The sequence below is a fragment of the Echiichthys vipera genome (assembly GCF_963691815.1).
Source record: "Echiichthys vipera genome assembly, chromosome: 23".
NCBI classification, from domain to species: Eukaryota; Metazoa; Chordata; class Actinopteri; order Perciformes; family Trachinidae; genus Echiichthys; species Echiichthys vipera.
In genome coordinates this window covers 1,458,185-1,486,004 of record NC_139848.1, presented here as the reverse complement: position 1 = coordinate 1,486,004, position 27,820 = coordinate 1,458,185, and the positions used below count along the sequence as shown (strand labels likewise).

Here is a 27,820-nt window from a genome sequence, read left to right as displayed (position 1 = left end):
TACCTTTTAATCAATTTAAAATGTATTTAATATTTTTTTGTATTAAAATAACCAGTGAATGTATAAATAAATGTCTAAATAAAATAAATAAATTCAAATTAATTACATGAATAAAATAATAAACTAAATAAGTCTAAATAAAATAAATAAATGTCTAAATAAAAATTAATAAATGTCTAAATAAAATAAATAAATTCAAATTAATTACATGAATAAAACAATAAAATAAATAAAAGGAGACAAAATAAAAAGAAAAATGAATCCAAAGGTAAATAAATAACGAAGCCAATTTACAGAAATGTCACATTTTATTAATTAATAATATTATATAATTATTTCTAATATTATTTTGGCAGATTTAAAGTCATATTAACTTATGAAAATATGTTTTAAATCAACCAAAACTCTGATTCTGTGACAAACATCGTCACTGAAGTTGATCTGAACGGTTTTACGGAGCTTCTTGAACCAAAGTGCGTAAAACAGGTGCTCGCCGCGCCTCGCCGCGTTCGTTTCACGTGTTTTTAAGTGAATATTTCGTTTTAAAGTCCATAAAAAAGCAGCGGCGCGCTTCCTTTCCTCTAGGATTCACTCCTGCGGCGTGACTTCACTTCCTGCTGCGCCCTCCACGCCTCCAGCACCTCATCGCTTTCCAGGTCGGCGTTGGCGGCGCGAGCTCTGACCCTCTGCCTGGTTTGGGCGATGAAGGCGGCGATGTCGTCCTCCTCGTCGTCGTCCTCCCTCCTGCTCCTCCTCCCTTCCGTCTCGCTGCTTTCGTAGCACGTACGGGTGAACTTCCTCTTCGTGGAGAGATCGTCGCGGTTCCCCTCGTCGCTCTGCTCGTAGGCGGCGTGCGACCTCCCCGCCCGGCTGTAGCTGTGGGATGGCGTGAACCCGTCGCAGGCGTCCTCGCTCGATAGATCCTCACGTAACCTCGTTCTGTATCTGGAGCCGTACGTTTCCTCGTCTTCCTCGCCGCGGCTCGAGAAGTCGAATTCGGAGGCGGAGGCGTCCAGGTCGTCGTAGGGATCCTCTGACGGGACGGCGTCCGCTCCGGGCGCCGTCTTCCTTGGAGGAGGCCGAACGCTGGTCAGCCAGTCGTCGATGCTGGTGTTCTTGTCTTTCTCCAGCGCCGGGTTGAGGTTCAGGCAGCCGGAGAGGCCGAAAGTCCTCGCCGACGGTTTCTCCTTTTTCTTGGTTTCCTCGAGAAACGCCTCCTCCTTCCTCTTCCGCTCCTCCTCCTCCTCCTCGTCTTCGTCGTCCTTTGGTTTCTTCTTCTTGTAGAGGGTGCTGCGCTTGTTGTCCTCCAGGATCTTCTTCTTCTCGTAGGTCGCCATCTTGCCCCTCATCTCCGACTTGATGTCCTTGTCCATGGCGTCCAGCTTGCCCATGTCCACCTGGTCTTGGAAGAGGCTGTAAAGCGGCACGCTGGTGGTGGTGATCTTGTTCTTCTTGGCGCCGAGGGCGGAGCCGAGGGCGGAGCTTCTTCCAGTGAGCCCGGAGACGCCGCTCGCCCCTCCGCCTGAGAGGACCGACGCCGCCCTGCCTCGACTCTGCGACAGAGCGCTGGAATAGGAAGCGCCGCTCAACAGGGATGCTTTGTCATCGTCCACGCCGCGGCCCGAAAGCACGCTCGCCGCCCCGCCGAAGCTAAACTCCGATCCGGCACGTGACGGAGGAGGGAGGCTCATCTCGCTCTGCTTCTGCTTGATCGTTTCAGACACGACGTTGGCGATCCAGTTTTGGATGCTGGCGAGGTTGACCATGGGTTCGCCTCCGGGGCCCTGGACAGTTGGAACGGGGAGGATGGGAGGAACCGGCGCCACGGGTTGATTGGCGAATTGTGCCGATCTCGAACTGCGAGGCTGCGAAACTGAGGATATGACGGACGACCTGCCGCTGAGCATGGACATGTTGTCGTCGTTGGCGACGCTCGGCGGGCCCGTGACTCCGGCTCCGGCCCAGAAGGCGGACAGAGGAACCGTCCCGGCGCTGACGCAGCTCTCGCTCTCCCAGCCGCACATGGACTGACTCTCTTCCAGCGTCTTCTTCGAGCGCTCCAGGATCTCCTCGCGTCTTTGCCGCCGCTTCACCGTCGCAGAGTCCTCCCCCCGACTCATCTCGATAATCTCGTCCTTGTTTTCCTCGCCGAGGCGCTTCTGCTGCCTCATCTTCCACGCTTGATACGCCGTCAGGTTGACATCTTGTAAGGATGGCGTCCTGGCTTCGCTCTCGCCGTCCCCGCCGTCTCCCACGGAACTTTTCTCTGCGTCCTCTCGATCTTTTTTGTTCCAGCCGAACTGGATCCTCTTGACGCGCCAGCGCTCCAACGCCGTCATCTTCTCCTTGTTCTTCTGGCAGAAGTTGTACATGGAGCTGCTGTCGGACAGGATGCTCTCCACTTCCGCGTCAATCTTCTTCTTCCCGCCTTCTCCGCCTTCCGTGGCGGCGCTCTCGCTGCCTTCGTCGTCTTCTTTCTTGCGGTAGCGAGCGGCGGCTTGCACCTCGATTTCCCTCAACCGCTGCTTCCACAGATCAGAGTAAGTCGTGCAGCTGGAGGTGGACATGGCGTCCGAGGGCGGGCGCCTGAGGCGACGCTTCAACCGCTCTTTCATAGCTCGCACGTCCTCGCTGGTGACGCTCTCCACATCGGCGTCCGCCCCTTCCTTCGACGTCTTCGGCCATCCCGGAGATTCCTCATCCTCGCCGTCGCTGTTGAGCTGCGCCTCCCACCAGTCGTCGTTCTGGTATTTCTCGCTCCTCCGCTGCCACTCGCGGATCATGGCGTCCAAGCCGTCCTCCTCGCCGTCGTCCTCTCCGTCCTCCTGCTCGGGTAGAACGAGCTCTTCGTGAGCGTGTGTCGAACCCTGGTCATTCAGCCCGCTCTGTGCTCCGATCACGCCGCTCCTGAGCGCCGCCGCGGCTGCAGAGGAGGCGACGCTGCTCATCACGCTTTCTCCATCCTCCTCCTCCTCCATCATGATGGAGTGCGCCTTCACCTCGATCATACTCTGCTCTTCCTCTCCGTCTGTATCGTCGTTGTCGTCGTCCCCGCCTTCGCCGAAGATGCGAGCACGTGCGCGCGCGTCGATCACGGAGCACTGGCTGAGCGTGTCGTCGTCTTCGTCGCGCTCCTCCATCAGGTTCTCGTTGAGGTTCCTCAGCTGCTTCAGGAAGCCCTCGTTGGGGTTGATGGCGCGCTTCTTCCTGATGGAAGTCAGGGCCTCCATGATGCTCATGTGCTGGAAGATCATCAGGTAGGACGCCACCAGGACGGCGGAGCGGCTGACGCCCATCATGGACACCACGAGCACCTTCCCTGCAACAAAACAACAGTTTCATCATGTGTTTATTGTAGATTTGAGCAGAAACCGGACGTAAAACGGACTAAAATACGATGAACTTGTGATTTGGGGTAAAAAGAACAACGTCATCGCACAGGGAAACAACATCTCCAGGCAACACGCGGTGAATCCGCGGCACGCTCCTCTTCCAGGAACCGTAAACGTCCTGAAAGCATTTCTCAGAAGTGGCGCAGCGGTGGAGTTTGGCTTCTTTGACGACATCACAAACATGCCGAGAGAGGAATTGGCTGCAGGCGGCGTCCGCTGAAATGGAAGGATTGTGTTTCGTCCCCGTGAAAGATTAAATAACTGGATAAACAGAAAGCTCATGAGTCACCGTGACGACGACAGAACAACACAAAGACTCTTCTTCACTCTGAGGAAACGACGTCCAAACAAATGAAGACAAAAGCTCTTTTATGTTTACTCTGGAGGAACAAACCGGAAAAAACAACAAATAAACACAGAAAAAGATCAATTCAACGACCTGATCAACTCATTAATATCACGTTAAATGCACCAAAAAAATACATTAAAAATAAATGTGGGCTTTAATGAATTCATCTGTTTTAATTCCCCAATTTATTTACTTTACGTTTATTTATTTATTTATTTTTTTAATAGAATTTTAAATATTTTTATTTGTTTGAATTTATTTTTTAATTAAATATTATTTACATTTTAATTAATTATATAATTTAATATTTTCTGAAATATTTTCTTTAGAAAATTAGAACAAATTTAATTAAAAATAATATTAAAAATAAAATGTGAATTAATTAATTCATTTGTTTTAATTCCCTTATTTATGAACTCCATATTTATTCATTTTAAATATAGAATTTTAAATACTTTCATGCATGTTTGCATTTATTTATATTTTATTTTATTTATTTTGTTTTAATTCACTAATTAATTTCATATTTTCTTACTTTGAAGAAATGTATGAATATATAAATAAAGATTATATAATATATAAAATTAAATAAACAAATAAATAAAAAGGTAAATAAATAACAGCTCTGTTACTTCTGGATTTGCGGAGAAAAGAAAGATGGAGGAGAAAAGAAAGATGGAGGAGGAAAGAAAGAAAGATGGAGAAAAGAAAGATGGAGGAGGAAAGAAAGATGGAGGAGAAAAGAAAGAAAGATGGAGGAGGAAAGAAAGATGGAGGAGAAAAGAAAGATGGAGGAGGAAAGAAAGATGGAGGAGGAAAGAAAGATGGCGGAGAAAAGAAAGATGGAGGAGAAAAGAAAGATGGAGGAGAAAAGAAAGATGGCGGAGGAAAGAAAGATGGAGGAGAAAAGAAAGATGGAGGAGGAAAGAAAGATGGAGGAGGAAAGAAAGATGGAGGAGAAAAGAAAGATGGAGGAGAAAAGAAAGATGGAGGAGGAAAGAAAGATGGCGGAGAAAAGAAAGATGGAGGAGGAAAGAAAGATGGCGGAGAAAAGAAAGATGGCGGAGAAAAGAAAGATGGAGGAGGAAAGAAAGATGGAGGAGAAAAGAAAGATGGAGGAGAAAAGAAAGATGGAGGAGAAAAGAAAGATGGAGGAGGAAAGAAAGATGGAGGAGAAAAGAAAGATGGAGGAGAAAAGAAAGATGGAGGAGGAAAGAAAGATGGAGGAGAAAAGAAAGATGGAGGAGAAAAGAAAGATGGAGGAGAAAAGAAAGATGGAGGAGAAAAGAAAGATGGAGAAAAGAAAGATGGAGGAGGAAAGAAAGATGGAGGAGAAAAGAAAGATGGAGGAGAAAAGAAAGATGGAGGAGGAAAGAAAGATGGAGGAGGAAAGAAAGATGGAGGAGAAAAGAAAGAAAGATGGAGGAGGAAAGAAAGATGGCGGAGAAAAGAAAGATGAGGAGAAAAGAAAGATGAGGAGGAAAGAAAGATGGAGGAGGAAAGAAAGAAAGATGGAGAAAAGAAAGATGGCGGAGAAAAGAAAGATGAGGAGGAAAGAAAGATGGAGGAGAAAAGAAAGATGGAGGAGAAAAGAAAGATGGAGGAGAAAAGAAAGATGGAGGAGAAAAGAAAGATGGAGGAGGAAAGAAAGATGGAGGAGGAAAGAAAGATGGCGGAGGAAAGAAAGATGGCGGAGGAAAGAAAGATGGCGGAGGAAAGAAAGATGGCGGAGGAAAGAAAGATGGCGTCTCTCACCCTTGTGCGTGAGCAGCGCCTCGTCCAGGAACTCGGCGGTGGAGCGGAAGTGCGGTGAGATGTCGGCGTCGGGGAAGTCGTCCACCTCCACGCCGAGGTACCCGACGCTCAGGCCGGCGTAGAAGGACGCGCCCGTGTACACGCCGGTGCCGTGGGCCGCGTTCACCACGTGGGTGATGCCCATTCGCTTCAGACGAGCCTTGTTCACCGCCACGGACCTGTTCACACAGCAAGAGGAGACCGTTAAGTGTACACGACAAGAGGAGACCGTTAAGTTTACACGACAAGAGGAGACCGTTAAGTGTACATGACAAGAGGAGACCGTTAAGTTTACACGACAAGAGGAGACCGTTAAGTGTACATGACAAGAGGAGACCGTTAAGATCACACGACAAGAGGAGACTGTTAAGTGTAAACGACAAAAGGTGACGGTTAAGTTCACACAACAAGAGGAGACCGTTAAGTTTACACGCCAAGAGGAGACCGTTAAGTGTACACGACAAGAGGAGACCGTTAAGTTTACACGACAAGAGGAGACCGTTAAGTGTACACGACAAGAGGAGACCGTTAAGTTTACACGACAAGAGGAGACCGTTAAGTGTACATGACAAGAGGAGACCGTTAAGATCACACGACAAGAGGAGACTGTTAAGTGTAAACGACAAAAGGTGACGGTTAAGTTCACACAACAAGAGGAGACCGTTAAGTTTACACGCCAAGAAGAGGCCGTTAAGTGTACACGCCAAGAGGAGACCGTTAAGTTTACACGACAAAAGGTGACGGTTAAGTTTATGCGACGGTTAAGTTTAGTCACTAAAGGCGACGGTTAAGTTTACACGCCAAAAGGAGACCGTTAAGTTTACACAACTAAAGGAGACCGAGGGTTAAGTTTAGCAACAAAAGGTGACGGTTAAGTTTAGAACTTAAGGTGACGGTTAAGTTTGACACTAAAGGAGACGGTTAAGTTTAGAAACTAAAAGTGGCGGTTAAGTTTAGAACTTAAGGTGACGGTTAAGTTTAGACGACTAAAGGTGACGGTTAAGTTTAGAAACTAAAGGTGAAGGTTAAGTTTAGACGACTAAAGGAGACGGTTAAGTTTAGACGACTAAGGTGACTGTTAAGTTCAGACCACTAAAGGAGACGGTTAAGTTCAGACCACTAAAGGAGAGGGTTAAGTTTAGCAACATAAGGTGACGGTTAAGTTTAGAAACTAAAGGAGACGTTTAAGTTTAGACACTAAAGGTGACGGTTAAGTTTAGAACATAAGGTGACGGTTAAGTTTAGACACTAAAGGAGACGGTTAAGTTTAGAACATAAGGTGACGGTTAAGTTTAGAAACTAAAAGTGACGGTTAAGTTTAGTCTCTAAAGGAGACGGTTAAGTTTAGACGACTAAAGGTGACGGTTAAGTTTAGAAATTAAAGGTGACGGTTAAGTTTAGACACTAAATGTGACGGTTAAGTTTAGAACTTAAGGTGATGGTTAGATTTAGAAACTAAAGGTGACGGTTAAGTTTAGAAACTAAAGGTGATGGTTAAGTTTAGAAACTAAAGGTGACGGTTAAGTTTAGAAACCAAAGGTGACGGTTAAGTTTAGAAACTAAAGGTGACGGTTAAGTTTAGACGACTAAAGGAGACGGTTAAGTTTAGACACTAAAGGTGACGGTTAAGTTTAGAAACCAAAGGTGACGGTTAAGTTTAGAAACTAAAGGTGACGGTTAAGTTTAGAAACCAAAGGTGACGGTTAAGTTTAGAAACTAAAGGTGACGGTTAAGTTTAGACGACTAAAGGTGACGGTTAAGTTTAGACACTAAAGGTGACGGTTAAGTTTAGAAACTAAAGGTGACCGTTAAGTGAGGTGGTCTCGTGGACTCACTTCTCTGCGATGAAGATGCCGGGCCACACCTCGTCCACGGCGTTGAAGGGCGCCTCCAGGCGGTCCTGCACCAGCGCCCTCTGGAGCTCCAGCACGCAGGGCGTGTTGTAGGGGCTGCGGTCGTCCATCAGCTCCCTGACCCGCTCGTACAGGTCCTCCACCATCAGCTGCTCCGCGCTCTCACGCATGGACTCTGGGATTGACTCCACCCGCGGGCCACGCGGAGGCAGCTCTGAGGGGGAAGATCACACCTTTAGGACATTTATTTATTTATTTATTTATCTAACTGTGTTTTTGTGTCCAATAAAAAAGAGTTTTTCTTTCAAATAAAATTTAAATAATACAGAAATTAATTAAATTAATATAGAAATAAAAAATACACTTTTAATAAATGACAATAAATGTAAACAAATGAGGGAAATAAATGTTAAATTGTATTTAATTAATCAATAAAAGGTCAAATTAAAGGAAACATATATTTCCAAAACACACACACACACACACACACACACAGACACACGCACACAGACACACACGCACACACACACACACACACACACACGCACACACACACACACACGCACACACACACACACACCCTTGGTCTCATTAATGCAGCGTGCTCGTCCTGTTCGGTGCATTAGAGCCGTAACAGGATGTGTGTGTCGTAGCAGCTCATCTGCTCATCAGGGCCCTCGCTGCTCCGCGGTGATGAGCCGAGGGGGCGAGGGGGCGAGGTGGCGAGGGGGTGAGGGGGCGAGGCGTGGACGCACCCTGATTGAAGAGTGCTCGAGCACGTTAGAGCGTTTGATGTGTGGAGGACACGTCTGAGCTCCTGTGAAGCTCAGTTCAGTCAGAGTCATCAGCGTCAGAGTCGTTTTAATATAAACTGTTAATAACCTGAAACATCTGCAGTTTAATGACAAACTGGTCTTTATTGTCTGAGTCTGATTCATGTTCTGCAACAAACACAATCAAAGAAAAGGTTCCTGGTTTGAATCCCTGCTGGGGCCCTTCTGTGTGGAGCATGTTGTCCCCGTGTCTGCGTGGGTTTTCTCCGGGTTCTCCGGTTTCCTCCCACAGTCCAAAGACGTGCAGGTGTTGGGTTCATTGATGACTCTAAATCCCCCGTAGGTGTGAATGGTTGTCTGTCTCTGTTCGTCTCTATGTGTCCTGTGATAGACTGACGTCCTGTCCAGGGTGGACCCCGCCTCACGCCTGATGTCAGCTGATAAGCTCCAGCCCCCCACGACCCCGACAGGGACAAGAGGCTGAAGATGAATGGATGAATACTAAAGGCGTCTCACCTTCACTGATGATCTTCTTGGCGGCGACGGCTGATGACAGGTGGATCGGCTCCATGAAGATGCTCGCTGCGTCTGAACCCGAGATCGCAGAGAACCGCGACTCGGACGCCATCGAGAAGCTGCACAGGAGGAGACGTGACGACAAATATCACTAAATATTATAATAATAATAATAATAAACACTAAAAATATCACAGGTTCCATTCTTTAGTCTTCTAATCTGCATTTATTTCATTTTATTCACATTATTAAACTTTTTTCTGCTGCAACAGAAAAAAGTTTTGTTCAGTTTGACGTCGGAAATGTTGCACAAAATAATATAAAATAATATTTATAATGTTCTTAATGTATTTGCCTTTATTAAATTCCACCATTCACTCACTTCCTGCTTATTTTCCTTAGTTAGATTTATTTTTGTCCATTTTATTTCTTTTTTATTTACATTAAAACAGATTTTTGCTGCAAAGTTTTGCTTCAGTTTGATGTTGAAAATGTTTTTATTTGCACAAAATGTAAAAATAAAAACAATAAAATGAAATAAAACATAAATGTAGTATTCTAAGAGTTCTGCTTATTTTCCCTTTTTAACATTTTTTAATGTATTTATTTATTTCTGTATTAAGTGTGTGTGTGTGTGTGTGTGTCTGTGTGTGTGTGTGTGTGTGTGTGTGTGTGTGTGTGTGTGTGTGTGTGTGTGTGTGTGTGTGTGTGTGTGTGTGTGCTGTTGGTACCTGGGTGAGGGGCAGCGGAGGTAGCGAGACTGCACGCCCTGGACGCTCCTCGCCTCCTCCTCGCCATCAGGAACCGTCTGGTCACTGCTCGCTCCGCTCTCATTGGGCGACGCCATGGCAACCAAGATCCCTCCTTCCATTGACAACAACAACAACAACAACAAACAGTTTAATTCATGTTACTTTGCAGTGAACTTTAACTCCTGCATCACTTGTCTAAACACATAAATGTACTTTGTATTTTTATGGTTAATAGTTTAGTTTTATGCTTTTTATTTATGTTTATGCTTTTGTTTACGTCTGTTTCCACGTGAACAGCGTCAAATCGTGATGAAAGAACCTGAGAAACCGTCTCAGTTTGATCGTCTGTGTGTAAATCAACATGTTACTCCAGTTTCTTTAGGGGCGCACTCACACTGTCCTTCTGTCCCGGGCCAAAACCGGTTTTTCAGCTAAAGCCTAGAACCTTTAAGCAGTGTGAGTGCAACCGCTCCGCGCATAACTGCGGCCAGCGGCCCGTTTGGGAGAGGTGGGCTTTAGTAAAGCACGTTTGCACGTGTACGAGCACGAGCGTGCGCACGTGTACGAGCACGAGGCCTACGGCGGTTCTGAGGTCATTTCCTGTGCGCCTGTTGGGACATAGAAAAAAGAAGGAGGGACCATGCGCGGACATTTCAAACAATGGCGGTGAAAGGTTCACGTTGGTGTGATGCGGAGGTGGAGTGTTTACTGCAGATTTGGTCGATGAAAAGATTCAAAAACAGTCGACAAGACGCACAAAAACTCCGAGGTCTACGGAAAGATCTGGAAACAAAGCCACGCATCGCCATGACGTCATCAATGCGTGTGACGTGTTACGGCGTGATGACGTATAGGCAGCAAGAAGCATTCTCCGAGGCCCAGGTAGTGTGAGTACAAACGGGCCTGGAGGGGGGGACAAGGACCCTAAAGCACTGGGCACGGGACGGAGGCACAGTGGGAGGGCGCTCTAACTCTCAGCTTCGATCAGGACGAGTCCCAGCGGGTCAGAACCAAACTCAGCGTTAGTTTAGAGGAGAATAAACGTCTAACGAGCTTTTTCAGCACCGTGCTTTAACGCACCGATGTGACAGCAGTCAGGTGTGATCAGCTGTGACAGCAAACACGAGGAGTTACGTCGGTTCACAGCAGCTGAGCTAAACTAATACAGTACAAACATAAACCTCAACTTCCCTCTGTCCTTCCTCAACTTTGATTCCTTCCTTCCTTCCTCAACTTTGATTCCTTCCTTCCTTCCTCAACTTTGATTCCTTCCTTCCTTCCTCAACTTTGATTCCTTCCTTCCTTCCTCAACTTTGATTCCTTCCTTCCTCAACTTTGATTCCTTCCTTCCTTCCTCAACTTTGATTCCTTCCTTCCTCAACTTTGATTCCTTCCTTCCTTCCTCAACTTTGATTCCTTCCTTCCTCAACTTTGATTCCTTCCTTCCTCAACTTTGATTCCTTCCTTCCTTCCTCAACTTTGATTCCTTCCTTCCTCAACTTTGATTCCTTCCTTCCTTCCTCTTTCCTTCCTTCTTCAACTTTGATTCCTTCCATCCTTCCTCTTTCCTTCCTTCCTCAACTTTGATTCCTTCCTTCCTTCCTCAACTTTGATTCCTTCCTTCCTTCCTTCCTCAACTTTGATTCCTTCCTTCCTTCCTTCCTCAACTTTGATTCCTTCCTTCCTTCCTCTTTCCTTCCTTCCTCAACTTTGATTCCTTCCTTCCTTCCTCTTTCCTTCCTTCCTTAACTTTGATTCCTTCCTTCCTTCCTCTTTCCTTCCTTCCTTAACTTTGATTCCTTCCTTCCTTCCTCTTTCCTTCCTTCCTTAACTTTGATTCCTTCCTTCCTTCCTTCCTCAACTTTGATTCCTTCCTTCCTTCCTCTTTCCTTCCTTCCTCAACTTTGATTCCTTCCTTCCTTCCTCTTTCCTTCCTTCCTTAACTTTGATTCCTTCCTTCCTTCCTCTTTCCTTCCTTCCTTAACTTTGATTCCTTCCTTCCTTCCTTAACTTTGATTCCTTCCTTCCTTCCTTCCATCCTCAACTTTGATTCCTTCCTTCCTTCCTTCCTCAACTTTGATTCCTTCCTTCCTCAACTTTGATTCCTTCCTTCCTCATTCAGGGGTTTTTTATCTGATAAAACGTGATTAATAATGTAGGGGGCCCAAACAAACAGTAGCCCAGGGGCCCCTCACCACCTTTATCCGGCCCTGGCACTAAGGTCAAAGCTTTCAGGGATGAAATTAAAAAAGATCTTGTTATAAAACCGGTTTTCTTCCTTCCAGGACGTCACAAACGCACCGAGGTTAATAAATAATCATAGATGTTTGTCTTTTACATGAAAAACTATCAACTGCGTTGTCTTTGAGTCTCATTCTCAGGCGAACGACGTAAAGAGAAAGAAAGACGTTTTTGAGGAGGTTTGGGGACTTTTGATTTGTTTGTTTAAAGGTGTGAAGCTCTTAAAAGAGTTAGACTGTGAATTTATCTTTAAATGACACGGATTAGACCATTTATTGCACTATTTTTGTCATAAACGAGTGTTGAAATGGGTAAAATCGGTCTATTTTACTTCATTTTAGTTAGATGTTTGCTATTATTCCTTATTTTTACGAACTTTATTTATGTTTGCAGTTGTAACGATGTATTTAAGTCCTTCATTTGACCTTTAATTGTTGGTTTAAACGATCGTGTGTTCCTGTGTTTAAGTGTCGACGTGCACTAACAACTACTCACCAGTGTCCAGTATTTTGAGTTTAACGCGCTTCTTCTTCCTTCTGTCCTCTTTCCTTCCTTGCCTTCTGTCCCTTTCCTTCCGTCCTCATCGATGTGTAAAAGTGTGTGAAAACGTAAATCTGCAGCAGGAAACACACACACACACACACACACACACACGCGCTCTTCTCAATATCTGAGCCGTCCCTGTTCCAGTAAATCCACCCGTGTGAGAGAAAAACAGAAAAACGCAGCAGGTTTTCAAAGCGCTGCTGCTGCTCAGAGTGTGTGTGAGTGTGTGTGAGTGTGTGTGTGTGTGTGTGAGTGTGTGTGTGTGTGAGTGTGTGTGAGTGTGTGTGGTATGAGGCCGGTGTGTATTTTTAGCGGTGTGACAGCTGCCTGAGCGCCTGTCAGGACTCAGAGAGCTGGAAAAGGCCTCACAGCTCCGAGCGTTCGACCACAAAACAACAACAACAACAACGACGACAACACGTTTAAAACACAGAAAATACGTGTGTGTGTGTGTGTGTGTGTCTGTGTGTGTTGTGTGTGAGAGTGTGTGTGTGTGTGTGTGTGTTCTTTACCTCAGCGGTGGTCTGGAGCTGAAGGCGGTCAGACTAAAGTCAGACCCTCCTGCAGAGTCTGACACCCGACACCTGAGCTGCAGGGAACTGACTACTTTACCTTCCTTCCTTCCTTCCTTCCTTCCTTCTTTACCTTCCTTCCTTCCTTCCTTCCTTCCTTCCTGACTTTCCTTCTTCTTCCTGACTTTCCTTCTTCCTTCCTTCCTGACTTTCCTTCTTCCTTCCTTCCTTCCTTCCTGACTTTCCTTCTTCCTTCCTGACTTTCCTTCTTCCTTCCTTCCTGGCTTTCCTTCTTCCTTCCTTCCTTCCTTCCTGGCTTTCCTTCCTTCTTCCTTCCTTCCTTCCTTCCTTCATCTCCTCCTTCCTTCCTGGCTTTCCTTCTTCCTTCCTTCCTTCCTTCCTTCCTCCTTCCTTCCTTCCTGGCTTTCCTTCATCCTTCTTTCCTTCCTTCCTTCCTTCCTTCCTTCATTCCTCTTTCCTTCTTCCTTCCTTTCCTTCCTTCCTTCATTCCTCTTTCCTTCTTCCTTCCTTCCTTCCTTCCTTCCTTCCTTCCGTCTTTCCTTCTTCCTTCCTTCCCTCCTTCCTTCCTTCCTTCCTTCATTCCTCTTTCCTTCCTGACTTTCCTTCTTCCTTCCTTCATTCCTCTTTCCTTCCCTCCTTCCTTCCTTCATCCTTCCTTCCTTCATTCCTCCTTCCCTCCTTCCTGACTTTCCTTCTTCCTTCCTTCCTTCCTTCCTTCTTTCCTTCATGACTTTCCTTCTTCCCTCCTTCCTTCCTGGCTTTCCTTCTTCCTTCCTTCCTTCCTTCTTTCCTTCTTCCTTCATGACTTTCCTTCTTCCTTCCTCCTTCATCCTTCCTTCCTTCTTTCATGACTTTCCTTCTTCCTTCCTTCTTTCCTTCTTCCTTCATGACTTCCTTCTTCCTTTCTTCCTGACTTTCCTTCATCCTTCCTCCTTCCCTCCTTCCTTCCTTCCTGACTTTCCTTCCTTCCTCCTTCCTTCCTTCCTCCTTCCCTCCTTCCTTCCTTCCTGACTTTCCTTCTTCCTTCCCTCCTTCCTGACTTTCCTTCTTCCTTCCTTCTTTCCTTCATCCTTCCTTCCTTCTTCCTTCCTTCTTTCCTTCATCCTTCCTTCTTCCTCCTTCCTTCCTTCCTGACTTTCCTTCTTCCCAATCTGTCCTTTTATTTCTGGCTCAATCCTTTTCCTGTGTTTGCTCAGTTGCTCGTTTCATGCAGGGTGTGAAAAAAACATTATTATTATTATTAATATTATCATTAATATTGTTATAAATATTGTTATTATTGTTGTTATTAATATATAATATTGTTGTTGTTATTGTTGGAGACCTGTTGATGTTTGTTTGTGATCTCAAAGAACGACTTTAACTTGAGTCTGAACGCTGCTGGAGTGTTTATCTACAATCAGCTGACGTCTATTTATAACCTCAGAAATGCAGCACACACACACACACACACACACACACACACACACACACACACACACACACACACACACACACACACACACACACACACACACACACACACACACACACACACACACACACACACACACACACACACACACACACACACACACACACACACACACACACACACACACACACACACACACACACACACACACACAGAGAGAGAGAGAAAGACAACAAAAAATAGATAAATGGGGGGGGGGGGGGGGGGGGTTGTAGGTCATAGTGGCGCTGGATGCGGGGAAAGCCTTCGACCGGGTGGAGTGGGGCTTCCTATTTTATATTTTGGACACTTACGGCGTCCGTTTAGCGTGTTTCCCTCTCAGGGCGCATTCCCACTGTGCCTCCGTCCCGTGCCCCAGCATGTGTCACGGCTAAAGCCTGGTTCCTTTGACCAGTGTGAGTGCAACCGTACCACGTCTAGGAGCGGCACGCTTGCCGTCCACGGCCCGTTTGGGAGAGGTGGGCTTTAGTAAAGCACGTTTGCACGTGTACGAGCACGAGCGTGCGCACGTGTACGAGCACGAGGCCTACGGCGGTTCTGAGGTCATTTCCTGTGCGCCTGTTGGGACATAGAAAAAAGAAGGAGGGACCATGCGCGGACATTTCAAACAATGGCGGTGAAAGGTTCACGTTGGTGTGATGCGGAGGTGGAGTGTTTACTGCAGATTTGGTCGATGAAAAGATTCAAAAACAGTCGACAAGACGCACAAAAACTCCGAGGTCTACGGAAAGATCTGGAAAGAAAGCCACGCATCGCCATGACGTCATCAATGCGTGTGACGTGTTACGGCGTGATGACGTATAGGCAGCAGGAAGCATTCTCCGAGGCCCAGGTAGTGTGAGTACAAACGGGCCTGGAGGGGGGGACAAGGACCCTAAAGCACGGGGCACGGGACGGAGGCACAGTGGGAGGGCGCCCTCAGGCGTGGGGCTGCCCACTCTCACCCTTGTTGTTACAACATAACCATCGAGCCGTTCGCCGTCTGGCTTAGAAACCAGAATGAGTTTGAAGGCATCGCTCGTTTTGGCCGGGTCCAAAAACTCTCCGTATAGGCCGATGACCTTCTCCTGTTTAATTCACACCCCACAACCTCCCTCCCCCCGGTTTGATGCTAATTATTTCCGCACTTTAAGGGATTGTACTGTACATTTTGTTGTTCTGGTAAAGACAATTCAACTCAAATTGAATGTTCAGAAGAGTGAGTTACTCTTTGGGGGGTAAACTTTACCGATGACCAGTTGAGGGACTTTACGGTAAATGACGAACCGTGCACACGCTTTCCGCTGCCTTTTCACTTTTTATTGCATCAAATCCAAAGTGCTTTTGTTTGTCTGACAAGAAGAAAGTTCAGTGGTTTTGTCACAATAAAATAAAAAGGTGACGCACACGTGCATGTTTATATATGTACACAGTCATTTAACCATTTTCCTCACATTAAAGCAACTCCAGGCGACTTTAGGTAGAAATGAATCCCACTGTGTGACAAAGAAAGGCACAAGAAGAGAGAACAGCACGACATCGAACATCAGTGACAGAGGTCCAGCGAGTAGAGCTGCTGAATACAAACACGTGGACGTTGCTTCTGCGTCTCCACAGACACGCATGCGTTCAGAGCAGCACACAACGCAGCGTCTACGTGTTTCTATCTACGCTGCAGCGCGCACCACACGTGTGTACAGCTTCTTTTACGACCCGATGGATCCAACGACGTCATCAACACGCACTTCAAGACTGGAGGTATATCAACACGGTGGTTACAGTATGTATATAAATATAAATATTTCTTTTTAAAGTGTCCAAAATCGCTAAAAATCACCATTAAGTTCTAGTTCTTTCAACAGAAAATACACATTTCAGTGTTTATTTGACTTTTTCTCATGTGTGTATCCACGGCACATTTAAATAATAGTGATTTTCTCAATATATTAAAATATAAACTGAGCTTTTCTGAGACATCGCAGTCGTTTTTACTCATTTAGACGACGTTTCATGTGTGAATATATGATTTTAATCACAAAACGACGGTAAATGATGTCGAATTATCGCACAATAAGATGCAAAACTCAACTTTTCTTTTTTTTTTTTACAGTCGATGGAAACGCGTCAGAAATACAAGGACAAAACGTTTAATTAGTGTGTTAAATGTGTTAAAATGAGCCGTTATACATGTATAAAAACAGGTTTTTAGATCAGAGATGGACTCCTTATATAAATGTGTGTTTATTAAACGTCAGATTGAATACGTGCAGGGCTCTAAACCCTGCAGAGACACTTAATGAGACTAATATTCCTTTCATGTGCAGGATGTGCCGCGTGTGTATTAATGCAATATGACGGGAAATGAAAGAATGTGCAAAGAAGCTTATTATCTAAATGAGTTAAGGCGAATATGTGGAGCACGGACAGAGAACTGAGTGACATCCTGACCGTGACGCATGTGTTAGGACTGTATTTGAGTCACTTTCTTCTTTTTTACAGCTGCGCCTGTCGACGTCGAACGCTCCGAACGTCCGACTCCATCACCCAGAAATCATTTAATGTGGAACCCGTGAGAAAGTGCAGCTTCTTCTAGACGGAGAAGCACGATTTAGCTTTGAATTTAGCTTTGAATTCCTCTCACAGGTGGTTGTTTACATCAGCTGCAGCTCCAGTTACCATAAACAGAACGAGGTTGAGGTGCCGCAGACGCATGACCACGTAGGCGCCGCAGCGTCCACGCAGGAGACGGTATTTTGGTTTGAAAACACACATTTTCCTGTAACATAAATACACTTTTGAATGAAACCAAACTGCTTGAAAACGTGTTAAAAATTCAGCGAGGAAAGATGATTTTAACAGTGACCTCCTGCCTCCGGAGACGGCGCCAACGCTGTTTTTATGCACCTGAAACGTTTCGTCCGTTTTTCACCGCGTTTGTTGAAAAGTCGAGACTTTAGAGGCCGGAGTCCTGCGGGTTCACTTCCTGTTCTCACTGAACACGGCAGCAGTTTGACAGCACGTTTTCAGCGCTGGTTGTCCACGGCGACGGGCAGCAGAGGGACCGCCGCCTCGCTCCTCTCAGCCTCGCCGCCGTCCTTCCCCACGTAATGTGTCCAGGCTTGGCTGTCGGCCATTTTCTTCTTCTCCTCCTCTTTCTGAAGCGCATCGACGCCCAGGAGAGGCGGGAACTCCTGGCAGTACGCCGGCGGCAGACACGGCACCAGGTGGACCTTGCCGCTGTCATTCATGAGCTGCACGCAGGTGTAGAAATCTTGCGCCGAGCGGTTGGAGGCGGGAGCTGCGATGGGGAGGCCTGGGTGTCCCATCACGCTGTACTCCGTCCCCGGCAGAGACACGATCTCCGGCCGTGGCCACAAAGACGCCACGTCCAGCGACGGGGCGAAGGCGTCGGGAGGCGGGGAGCAGTAAGGCGGCAGGCTCTGCATGTACGACGTCCGGTCACACGGAACCGTCGTGGCGTCCTTCTCCGGGTCCGTCGGGCCGCCCTGGGCGCTGCCGTTGTGCGGCGTGGGCAGATACACGTTGTTGGCGCTCACCTGGTCCCAAACCTCCTCCGTGTAGCTCGGAGGTCTGTAGCTGTGGAAGTTACTGAAGTGACGGTTGATTTCGTCCAAGTTCCCCTTCTAAGGGAGGAGGTGAAGAAGAGAGGGAAGGATGGAAGGAGGGAGAGGGAGAAGGGAGGGAAGGATGGAGGTGAGGGAGAGGGAGAAGGGAGGGAAGGATGGAGGTGAGGGAGAGGGAGAAGGGAGGGAAGGATGGAGGTGAGGGAGAGGGAGAAGGGAGGGAAGGAAGAAGGGAGGGAAGGATGGAGGGAGGGAGAGGAAGAAGGGAGGGAGAGGAAGAAGGGACGAAGGACGAAGGAGGGGAGGATGGAGGGAGGGAGAGGGAGAAGGGAGGGAAGGATGGAGGGAGGGAGAGGAAGAAGGGAGGGAAGGATGGAAGGAGGGAGAGGGAGAAGGGAGAGAAGGACGGAGGTGAGGGAGAGGGAGAAGGGAGGGAAGGATGGAGGTGAGGGAGAGGGAGAAGGGAGGGAAGGATGGAGGGAGGGAGAGGGAGAAGGGAGGGAAGGATGGAGGAGGGAGAGGAAGAAGGGAGGGAAGGATAGAGGGAGGGTGAGGAAGAAGGGAGGGAAGGATGGAAGGAGGGAGAGGGAGAAGGGAGAGAAGGACGGAGGTGAGGGAGAGGGAGAAGGGAGGGAAGGATGGAGGTGAGGGAGAGAGGGAAGGATGGAGGGAGGGAGAAGAAGAAGGGAGGGAAGGATGGAGGTGAGGGAGAGGGAGAAGGGAGGAAATGAAGGAGGGAAAGGAAAAGAAAGAGAAAGAGGTGTTGAAGAAAGTGAAAAACAAAGGGATGAAGGATGGAAAATAATGTGTGTGTGTGTGTGTGTGTGTGTGTGTGTGTGTGTGTGTGTGTGTGTTACCTTCAGGAGCAGCGGGTCGATGCCGCTGATGCGTGGCTTTGGAATGGGCGGCAGGAAGTAGTCTTTTATTCTGAAGGGGAAAACAAAAGAGAGGAAGTTAAAAGGAAAACACGCCGACACGGCTTCATCTCACACTCGGGTCTCTCCGTCACCTCTTAGTCTGTGGAACGACCCCGAAGGCGATCCCCAGCAGAGCGACCACGCCCACGCCCGTCACCAGGATGGGCATCATCAGTTTACCTGCAGGTTCAACAGAGCGTTAGTGCGACACAACCCCTCCCAGAGTGTGCGGGCGCGCTCACCGTGACGCTGCCGTACCTGGGGGCCGCCGGGCGGGGAAGCTCATGAGCAGCGGGGAGCTCCAGTGGCTCCACAGGCCGTAGTTGTGCGAGCGGCAGCGGACTCGAACCACGTAGTCTCCGACGGGGAGGCCGAGCAGCTCCACGTGAGGCTCCCGCAGAGGGTGCTTCACCTGGAGACACATGAATATTAATAATAAGCATTAATAAATCACGTGTGCGCGGCGCGTAAGCGTGTAAGCGGAGTGCGTGTAAGCGCGTACCTTCCAGCCGTCGGGCTCAGTCACACGTCTGTACTGCAGCTCGTACACCAGCGTGATCCAGCCGTACTGCAGGTCCGAGGGCACCGGGTACGTCCACGACAGCAGCGCCTTGTGGCCCATCTCGTCCCCGCCGGCGTCCGTCAGCGCGTAGGTCAGATTCACCGGAGCTTCGGTCTGAACTGTGGACAAACGCACGCACACACACACACACACACACACACACACACACACACGTACACACACACACACACACACACACACACACACACACACACACACACACACACACACACACACACACACACACACACACACACACACACACACACACACACACACACACACACACACACACACACACACACACACACACACACACACACACACACACACACACACACACACACACACACACACACACACACACACACACACACACACACACACACACACACACACACACACACACACACACACACACACACACACACACACACACACACACACACACACACACACACACACACACACACACACACACACTCTTGTTCCTCTCATATTCATGTGTTCCAGCTCTCGGAGCTCATTCATCTTTAATCCGACTCGTGTTTTTATTCTTTCACTCATGAAACTCAGCGTGTTCAGACTCGACTCCTGATGCCAGCGCAGTTAAAGTGCCGTCTCATCCTCTCATCTCAATACTCTATTCTGTCCATTTTTAATCCGTTTTAGATCATTTCCTATCTGTTTTCAGTGGTTTTGCATTTTTAGTTCATTCTTCTGCATCTGTTTTTAGTTGTTACACATCTGTTTTTAGTCATTTTGCATCTGTTTTTAGTTGTTACACATCTGTTTTTAGTCATTTTGCATCTGTTTTTAGTCATTTTGCATCTATTTTTAGTCATTTTGCATCTGTTTTTAGTCATTTTGCTTCTGTTTTCAGTCATTTTGCATCTGTTTTCAGTCATTTTGCATCTGTTTTTAGTCATTTTGCATCTGTTTTTAGTCATTTTGCATCTGTTTTTAGTCATTTTGCATCTGTTTTTAGTCATTTTGCATCAGTTTTTAGTCATTTTGCTTCTGTTTTTAGTCATTTTGCATCTGTTTTTAGTCATTTTGCATCTGTTTTTAGTCGTTTGCGTGTGTTTCTAGTAATTTTGAATCTATTTTTAGTCGTTACACATCAATTTTTTAGTTGTTACACATCAATTTTTAGTCATTCCACATCAATTTTTAGTTGTTACACATCAATTTTTAGTTGTTACACATCTGTTTTTAGTTGTTACACATCTGTTTTTAGAAATTTTGCATGTGTTTTTAGAAATTTTGCATGTGTTTTAAGTCGTGTCGCATCTGTTTTAAGTTTTTTGCGTGTGTTTCTAGTCATTTTGCATCTGTTTTTAGAAATTTTGCATGTGTTTTAAGTCGTGTCGCATTTGTTTTTAGTTTTTTTGCAGGTTTTTTAACTGTGTCGCATTTGTTTTTAGTTTTTTTGCGTGTGTTTTTAGAGATTTTGCATTTATTTGTAGTTGTTTGCATCCATTTTTAAATCCTTTTGCACATTTTCTCAGTCCTTTTGCCTCCACTGTGTGTGTTAGAAAGATAAAGTTGGACAAGATAAGATAAGAATACAGAAATGTTGCTGTATTCTCTTTATTTTGCTTCTGTCCTTCTGATCATTTAAAAATAGTCTTATATTTAAAGAGTTTTTCACTGTTGCCTTTCGTTTCCTATCGATTGGTGATGAAACGCAGTGATTTGAAAAGCCTCTGAGAGGATTTCATGTAGACACGACCTTACACGGTGTGACGGCGCTCTGTGCTGAGTCTTTAGGCGTGGGTTGAGTCCCTGCGTGGCCGTGATAAGAGCGTAGTCCCTGACCTCCTCTGAACAAAGGAGCACCGTGGCAGTCACATGGACGCACACACGAGGCTGCTTCACACACACATGTGAGCTCCGATCACACAAACGTCATATATATATATACTGCAAGTACAAGCAGGAAGTGGACTGAGTCTGCAGCGTCTCTGGATAATGTCACAGTAAATGACATTTAGTGCTTCAGTGCTTTTCACTGCGTTCACCTCCTAAATGCATCTTCAGAACACATCACTCAGCGTAGGAGGGACCCTGTCACTGCTGGATTTAAGTGTGAAGAAGTCGCAGTAAAGCTGCTAAAATGAAGTGTTTCACATGTTCTTCAGAGGGCAGCACATCCCGGCTCCACTCAGCATCATATTGAGATAAAGAGGAGGCACATAAGAGCGAACGTTTATACAGTTTATTACTGAGATGGATCAGGATGGATGAGGATTAGCAGCTTTATGAAGTCATACATTAAATCAAACTGATCTAAAGCTGCTGTGTTCTGTACGCCACAGCATTCATTCAACCTGTGATGTTTGTTTTAATTCCTTTTCTGGTATTTTAATTGTTCCAAGTTGTTGTTTTATGTATTTTAGAGGTTTAATTGTTGTGTCGATTCTGTGTGAGTCTGGTAATTAACCTAAACTGACTCTGAATCCACACTTCACACCTGAGCGTTTAGCCGTAACGTCCCCTCACCTATCTCTGCCACGTCCAGGCAGTGCTCCTGGGAGGTGTAGTTCCCGTGGGCGGTGAAGGCCGTCACGCTCAAGCAGTAGATCTTCCAGATGGACGTGTGGCTCCTGTCGAAGTGGCAGCTGTTGGCGCCGGCGCTCACGTAGTCCGGACACTCGTGTTTGGGCCCCTTACTGTGAACGAGGGATAGGTCATTTGCATTTTTCATTTCTATCTGAAGAACTTAAATGATGAGAACGGAGTTTTAAAACCGCACTGAGGCCATGAACTCTCCTGATTTGCTATTATTGCAGTTTATTCTCTGTTGTTTTTCTTATCACATCATGACAGATTCACGAGATCGGGTCAAAGACACAATTCAATTTGGTCTTGATTCTGAGGCTGTGGAGAAAAAATCGACGTGTTAAAAGCTTCTCGCCGAGGTGCAGCACGACGAATCAATGACCCAGAAACTTTCCATCTGCTTTTCCCAGAATTCAGGTGAAAGGAAATCTAAATACTGCGTATTTTAATCTGAATAATAAAGAAATAATAAACTGCTTCGACGTAGAAGATTCAGACGTGTCCGGCGGTGAACGTACTCTTTGGTGTAGGTGAGGACGTAGGTGACCTGCTCGCCGTCCGTCAGGTTGTCCAGCGGGTGCCACCAGCAGGTGAAGTCCTCCATGTTGGGCGAGCGGCAGTAGTAGATGTGAGGCCTCGACGTCACGGCAACCTCCTCTGTGACAGAAAGAAAAAGGCTGTGAACGGAGGGATGAACGGAGGGATGAAGGCGACTGATAAGTGATTTATTAACAGGTTTAAATCTGAGCCCAGGAGCTCCACTGTCTTTCTGACTCGACACAACGCTGCGTCGTCTTGACGGGACAACAAACAACAAAACAGCTCTGGCTCACTTCCACACACACTTGATTATCTAATCAAATCTGTCCGACACGCTGCTGATCCCATGACGGTGATTTAGAGCAGCAGAAAATGGAGCGGCGTCTGACAGCAGCAGGACGTCTGAGCGCTCCTGCGTGCTAACCTGCTCATGTGTATGTAATTCATTTCACACACAGACACATTTCATTTGTAGTCATTTTCTCACTCTAAAAAGTGACGCTGCAGCCTGTGAGTGTCTGTTGAAGCTGGCGTCCCTCGGGCGCCACTACAAAGACTCATGTAAATCATGTAAAAGAAAAGTCCCTGAGCGTGCTGTAAAGCAGCGAGACATCATGTGCCCTCCGCAGATCACAGCAGCGGGAGGCGGGCACTAATCCGTGAGAGAATGCATGGATGTGGAAACAAAGGCCCGCTGTGTTTTGCAGTAAGGAGCTCAGCGAGCCGCTGCGGGGACTTTCTAATCATCAACCTCCACTTCTCAGAAAATCAAGCAAGAAAAGGCCGCACGCTGGGCGCCACAATTCATACCTGCAACAGATCTGATTGGCCAGAGTGTGAGGGACTCAGCACAGGGGCGTACGGGGCGTGTTCGTGCAGCTCAGGACGGGTTGTGAACGAAGAGAGAGAGTCATCAGCGACGCTCTGAGCTGGTCGATAACTCCCCGCTGGAGATATCGACGAGCTGCCGTCACTTCCAGCTGAGCGGAAATAAAATGGCTAACACAGCTGGCTGCACCCCAGGATGCACCATGACGCAGCAGGACTAATTATATTTATCCTTTTATCTCACACACTGTTGGAGACACACGATCATCATCTTCAGCTCCGATCCCACAGGACATAAAGCACACTAACATGTGTGCGTCCGCGCCGGAGCAGCGCCAAAAGGAGTCCGCGCCGAGGCTGAAAGACGGTTTTAAAAATGAAGTCACCACTGTGATGTTGTCCCTGTCCTCCACGGTTTACTGAGCCCGTGTTCCTGTGCGTGTGTGCCCCCCGGTGGTCACACCTTTCTGCAAACCATGAGGCATGGAGGGGAGTTTTCAGTGTCAATGAATAAATTATATATTTCTGTTCAGTTCGTGTCGTTTCCTTTTTATTGCATGTTTACATTTGGGCGAGGGATCAACCCGTATGGACTTTTCCTGATATTTGGAGCTGATTCTACTTTTGCTTCCTTTCATTTACATCATAAAAATCACACAATGATGAAAACAAATGTTACAGGTCTCCATTTTTTATAAAAGGAACGTCTCCAGCGACACGGAGCTGCCTGTGAACGCATCAGTCGATACTGATCCACCTACAAAACGATAATATTGAATCGGTCTATGACGACTGTCGCTGCGACCTCTCGTTCCCTACTCCTCACACACAGAGGCTTTTACTATTAAAACTGAGGTTAAGGAATCAAAACTACAGCCTGAGGATGTGGAGGCAAAAGCGCTTCATATCAACGTTGCTGTGGTTTGCAGAAACGCACAAATCCAAACCTGTTGTTTAGTTAAACAAGATAAAAAGGTTTAATAGTCATTTCATCTCGTTTCACCGGTGCTTTAATGCATCAAATTCATCCCGATGCCCCGCTGACCCTGTGCTAACCTGCTTATTGTGGTTTGGTTTTGATTTAAGGCGTCACAAGAACATCATTAACACACGCTTTGATGATCAAGTCACATTTAATCACTTACAAACATGAAAGACTGAACTTTGAAGATGAAGAAGAAACTTAAACAGAAGCCATAACTGGACTTTTCAAACACCTGTGGAGGATTGTTGTTGTTAAATGCATTATTTCCCCTTAAAGTCTGGCTTCACTAGAAAACAAATAACAAAAAGCAACATTGAGGTGCTTGACTCACCGTGGCTGTGCCGTTCTTTATAAGTGACGTCCTGGGCGCCGGTTCTGCTGCAGCTCGCCGGAGGAAGCAGACAGAGCAGCAGCCACAGCATCCTGCAGCCTTCTGTCCACCTGCGGACAACGTAAACACACGAGCCCGGGTCAGACGAGGCTCTGCAGCGCTTCACTCACATGTGAAACCAGCAGGAACAAAGACAACTGGACGTTTACATCTTTAAAAGGGGGCAGCGGCAGCGGCAGAGTGATCGCAGGAGGAGAAAGTTCCTCCGGTCATGAGACACATCTCTCCCTTCTGTCCAACATCAAATCAGAAACAACAACAAAGCCCCCTAAAAGCTCACGCATTCCTTAAAATTAGGCCGTTCATTTGCTTCCAACCGGAGCAGAAAATAGAAAGACTATTTCCGTGGAGTGCAGGGACTTCCCCCCACTTGATTCCCAGACAGCAGGGGTGAAAAGAGTCCTCATAACCGGTCCGGTAGTACGGAAGTGAGTGGCTGCCAATACTAGAATTACATTTAAGTGCATGTGATGTTTGAAAAAAAAGGCAATCAGCTGAATAAATGTTTTCCTGTGTGTTTGATTATCCACTTTAAACACTTCCTGGTGTGTCTGTGACTTCCTGTGAAGATTCCTTGTACACCTTTAAGAAAATAGTCCTCTGTGAGTGACACGGGGATCTTTGGGCTTTTTAGGTTCGGCTGAAAGCTCATTACTCTAATCAGCTTAGTCCAGTGAACTGCTGTCACACACTTCTGAGCATGTGGAGGTCAAACTGTCATGAAAACACCACCAGAGCACACGCTTCCTGTCCATCAAACCGACGTTTCAGTCACACCCACGTCGTCCTGTTCAATTTGTGCTGAAAAACACGTTTTTTCACAGTCTATACATAGATTTTTTCTCATCTCATCTCATCTTCAGCCTCTGGTCCTGGATCAGGTCTCAGGGGCAGCAGCTCCAGCAGGGGACCCCAAACTTCCCTTTCCCGGGCCACATTAACCAGCTCTAACTGGGGGATCCTGAGGCGTTCCCAGGCCAGTGTGGAGATCTAATCTCTCCACCTGGTCCTGGGTCTTCCCCGAGGCCTCCTCCCAGCTGGACGTGCCTGGAACACCTCCCTAGGGAGGCGCCCAGGGTTCATCCTTACCAGATGATCCTGAACCACCTCAACTGGCTCCTTTCAACGCAAAGGAGCAGCGGCTCTACTCCGAGTTCCTCACGGATGCTGAACTTCTCCCCCTCTCTCTAGGGGAGACTCCAGACCCCCTCCTGAGGAAACACATTTCACACGCTTGGACCTGGACCTGGTTCTTTGGGTCCTGACCTGGACCTGGTTCTTTGGGTCCTGACCTGGACCTGGTTCTTTGGGTCCTGACCTGGACCTGGTTCTTTGGGTCCTGACCTGGACCTGGTTCTTTGGGTCCTGACCTGGACCTGGTTCTTTGGGTCCTGACCCAGCTTTCATGACCACAGGTGAGGGTAGGAACCAGGACTGAGGGTAGATCCAGAGCTTTGTCTTCCTCAGCTCTCTTTTCATCACAACGGTGCAGTAGAGCGACTGCAGCTCCGCCCCCGCTGCTCCGATTCTCCGGCCAAACTCACGCTCCATCGTCCCCTCACTCGGGAACAAGATTAAATTTAAATTTTTAAATCCAAAACTGCAGTGGCAGGGCGTTTTTTAGCCACCTGGTGCATCTGCAAATGCACAACACAACAAAAATAAAACGTTTTGCATCACCAAAGAGCCTTGTGCACGCCGTCACTGCTGTTTTATAACCGTTTACATTAATAAGACACTTCTCAGTTAGTCGAACTTTATCACCATGATAGGGATATGTTGTGGCTTATGCCTAGAGTTTACATAAGCACGCTCTTCTCCGCATTAAGAAGTATCAGCTGAATACTTTGGGCAACAATAAACAAGAGGTATTCAAAGGTATTTATGGTGTTGATACACAGCAATAAAAAGCAGTGTCATCAGCGTAAAAATGAAAATTAGACTGATATTGTTTTATTGGCCTGTGTGCGTTTGTTAAAACTATTCCATCACTGCTTTCAGAGATATGCAGGTACGTGCTCTCCCTTTATTCCAGGTTAAGGTCGTCAAAACAACCCGTTTATTACACCTCAAAGTCCTTGAGCTGCAGTGATATCGACAGTTATCAACACAGAACAGTGTGAAATAGAGTGTACAGGTAATAGAGTGTACAGTACGGGACAGGACAACGTCTATATCATCAGAAATATGAGTTTTAAAGACAGTCTGCAACAAAGTACAGGACACAACCTTGTTTATATTATCAGAAATATGAGATTTAAGTAAATTTGCAACGTATTACAGGACACAACCTCGTCTATATTATCAGAAATATGAGTTTTAAAGACAATCTGCAGCAAAGTAGAGGACACAACCTCATCTATATTATCAGAAATACGAGTTTTAAAGACAAAGTACAGGACAGAACATCCTCTATATCATCAGAAATATGAGATTTAAAGACAATCTGCAGCAAAGTACGGGACAGAACATCGTGTATATTATCAGAAATATGACTTTTAAGGTAAAATTGCAACATATTACAGGACACAACCTCGTCTATATTATCAGAAATATGAGATTAAAGACAATCTGCAGCATAATAAAGGACACTGGCTCCTCTATATTATCAGAAATATGAGTTTAAAGTAAATTTACAACATATTACAGGACACAACCTCGTCTATATCATCAGAAATATGAGTTTTAAAGACAATCTGCAGCAAAGTACGAGACACAACCTCGTCTATATCATCAGAAATATGAGTTTAAAGACAAAGTACCGGACAGAACATCGTCTATATTATCAGAAATATGAGTTTTAAAGTCAAAGTACGGGACACAACATCGTCTATATTATCAGAAATATGAGTTTTAAAGTAAATCTGAAACATATTACAGGACACAACCTCGTCTATATTATCAGAAATATGAGATTAAAGACCATCTGCAGCATAATAAAGGACACTGGCTCCTCTATATTATCAGAAATATGAGTTTAAAGTAAATTTACAACATATTACAGGACACAACCTCGTCTATATCATCAGAAATATGAGTTTTAAAGACAATCTGCAGCAAAGTACGAGACACAACCTCGTCTATATCATCAGAAATATGAGTTTAAAGACAAAGTACCGGACAGAACATCGTCTATATTATCAGAAATATGAGTTTTAAAGTCAAAGTACGGGACACAACCTCGTCTATATTATCAGAAATATGAGATTAAAGTAAATTTACAACATATTACAGGACACAACCTCG

At 46.2% G+C, this 27,820-nt stretch overlaps 2 protein-coding genes across 4 annotated transcripts in view; both read right to left on the bottom strand.

The window, feature by feature from the left end:
* Positions 1 to 290: 290 nt before the first annotated feature.
* dusp27 (dual specificity phosphatase 27) lies at positions 291 to 12,774 on the bottom strand. Of its 2 annotated transcripts, XM_083938060.1 has the most exons (7): positions 12,729 to 12,774; positions 12,167 to 12,351; positions 9,409 to 9,541; positions 8,678 to 8,796; positions 7,371 to 7,602; positions 5,497 to 5,714; positions 291 to 3,319 (listed from the first exon to the last, which is right to left on the bottom strand). In XM_083938060.1, exons 3-7 carry the CDS (start codon positions 9,522 to 9,524, stop codon positions 582 to 584), a joined length of 3,423 nt encoding a protein of 1,140 aa, XP_083794186.1. In that variant the 5' UTR covers positions 9,525 to 9,541; positions 12,167 to 12,351; positions 12,729 to 12,774; the 3' UTR covers positions 291 to 581. The 2 variants fall into 2 exon arrangements, with proteins under 2 accessions (XP_083794186.1, XP_083794185.1); XM_083938059.1 differs by lacking the exon at positions 12,729 to 12,774 and having other exon boundaries at positions 12,167 to 12,637.
* Positions 12,775 to 15,608: 2,834 nt separating this feature from the next.
* Positions 15,609 to 27,820, bottom strand: part of crfa4 (cytokine receptor family, class I receptor 4) — a 37,414-nt gene continuing 25,202 nt past the window's right edge. For both annotated transcript variants that reach the window (XM_083937865.1, XM_083937864.1), the window contains exons 2-9: positions 24,515 to 24,624; positions 22,349 to 22,487; positions 21,771 to 21,940; positions 19,206 to 19,384; positions 18,962 to 19,115; positions 18,796 to 18,883; positions 18,644 to 18,713; positions 15,609 to 17,846 (exon numbers count right to left, since the gene is read on the bottom strand). In XM_083937865.1, coding sequence (XP_083793991.1) covers positions 17,226 to 17,846; positions 18,644 to 18,713; positions 18,796 to 18,883; positions 18,962 to 19,115; positions 19,206 to 19,384; positions 21,771 to 21,940; positions 22,349 to 22,487; positions 24,515 to 24,605 — 1,512 coding nt within the window. In that variant the 5' untranslated portion in view covers positions 24,606 to 24,624 and the 3' untranslated portion in view covers positions 15,609 to 17,225. The remainder of the gene's footprint in view (positions 17,847 to 18,643; positions 18,714 to 18,795; positions 18,884 to 18,961; positions 19,116 to 19,205; positions 19,385 to 21,770; positions 21,941 to 22,348; positions 22,488 to 24,514; positions 24,625 to 27,820) is intronic.

Bases quoted from the DNA above. Each gene is read 5' to 3' on its own strand.
- dusp27 (XM_083938060.1), bottom strand. From the start codon at position 9,524: ATGGCGTCGCCCAATGAGAGCGGAGCGAGCAGTGACCAGACGGTTCCT. The intron at 7,603-8,677 runs GTGAGACGCCTT...CTTCCCCCTCAG, and splicing joins CAAGAAGATCATCAGTGAAG to AGCTGCCTCCGCGTGGCCCG. The intron at 5,715-7,370 runs GTGAGTCCACGA...CTGTGTGAACAG, and splicing joins GGCATCTTCATCGCAGAGAA to GTCCGTGGCGGTGAACAAGG.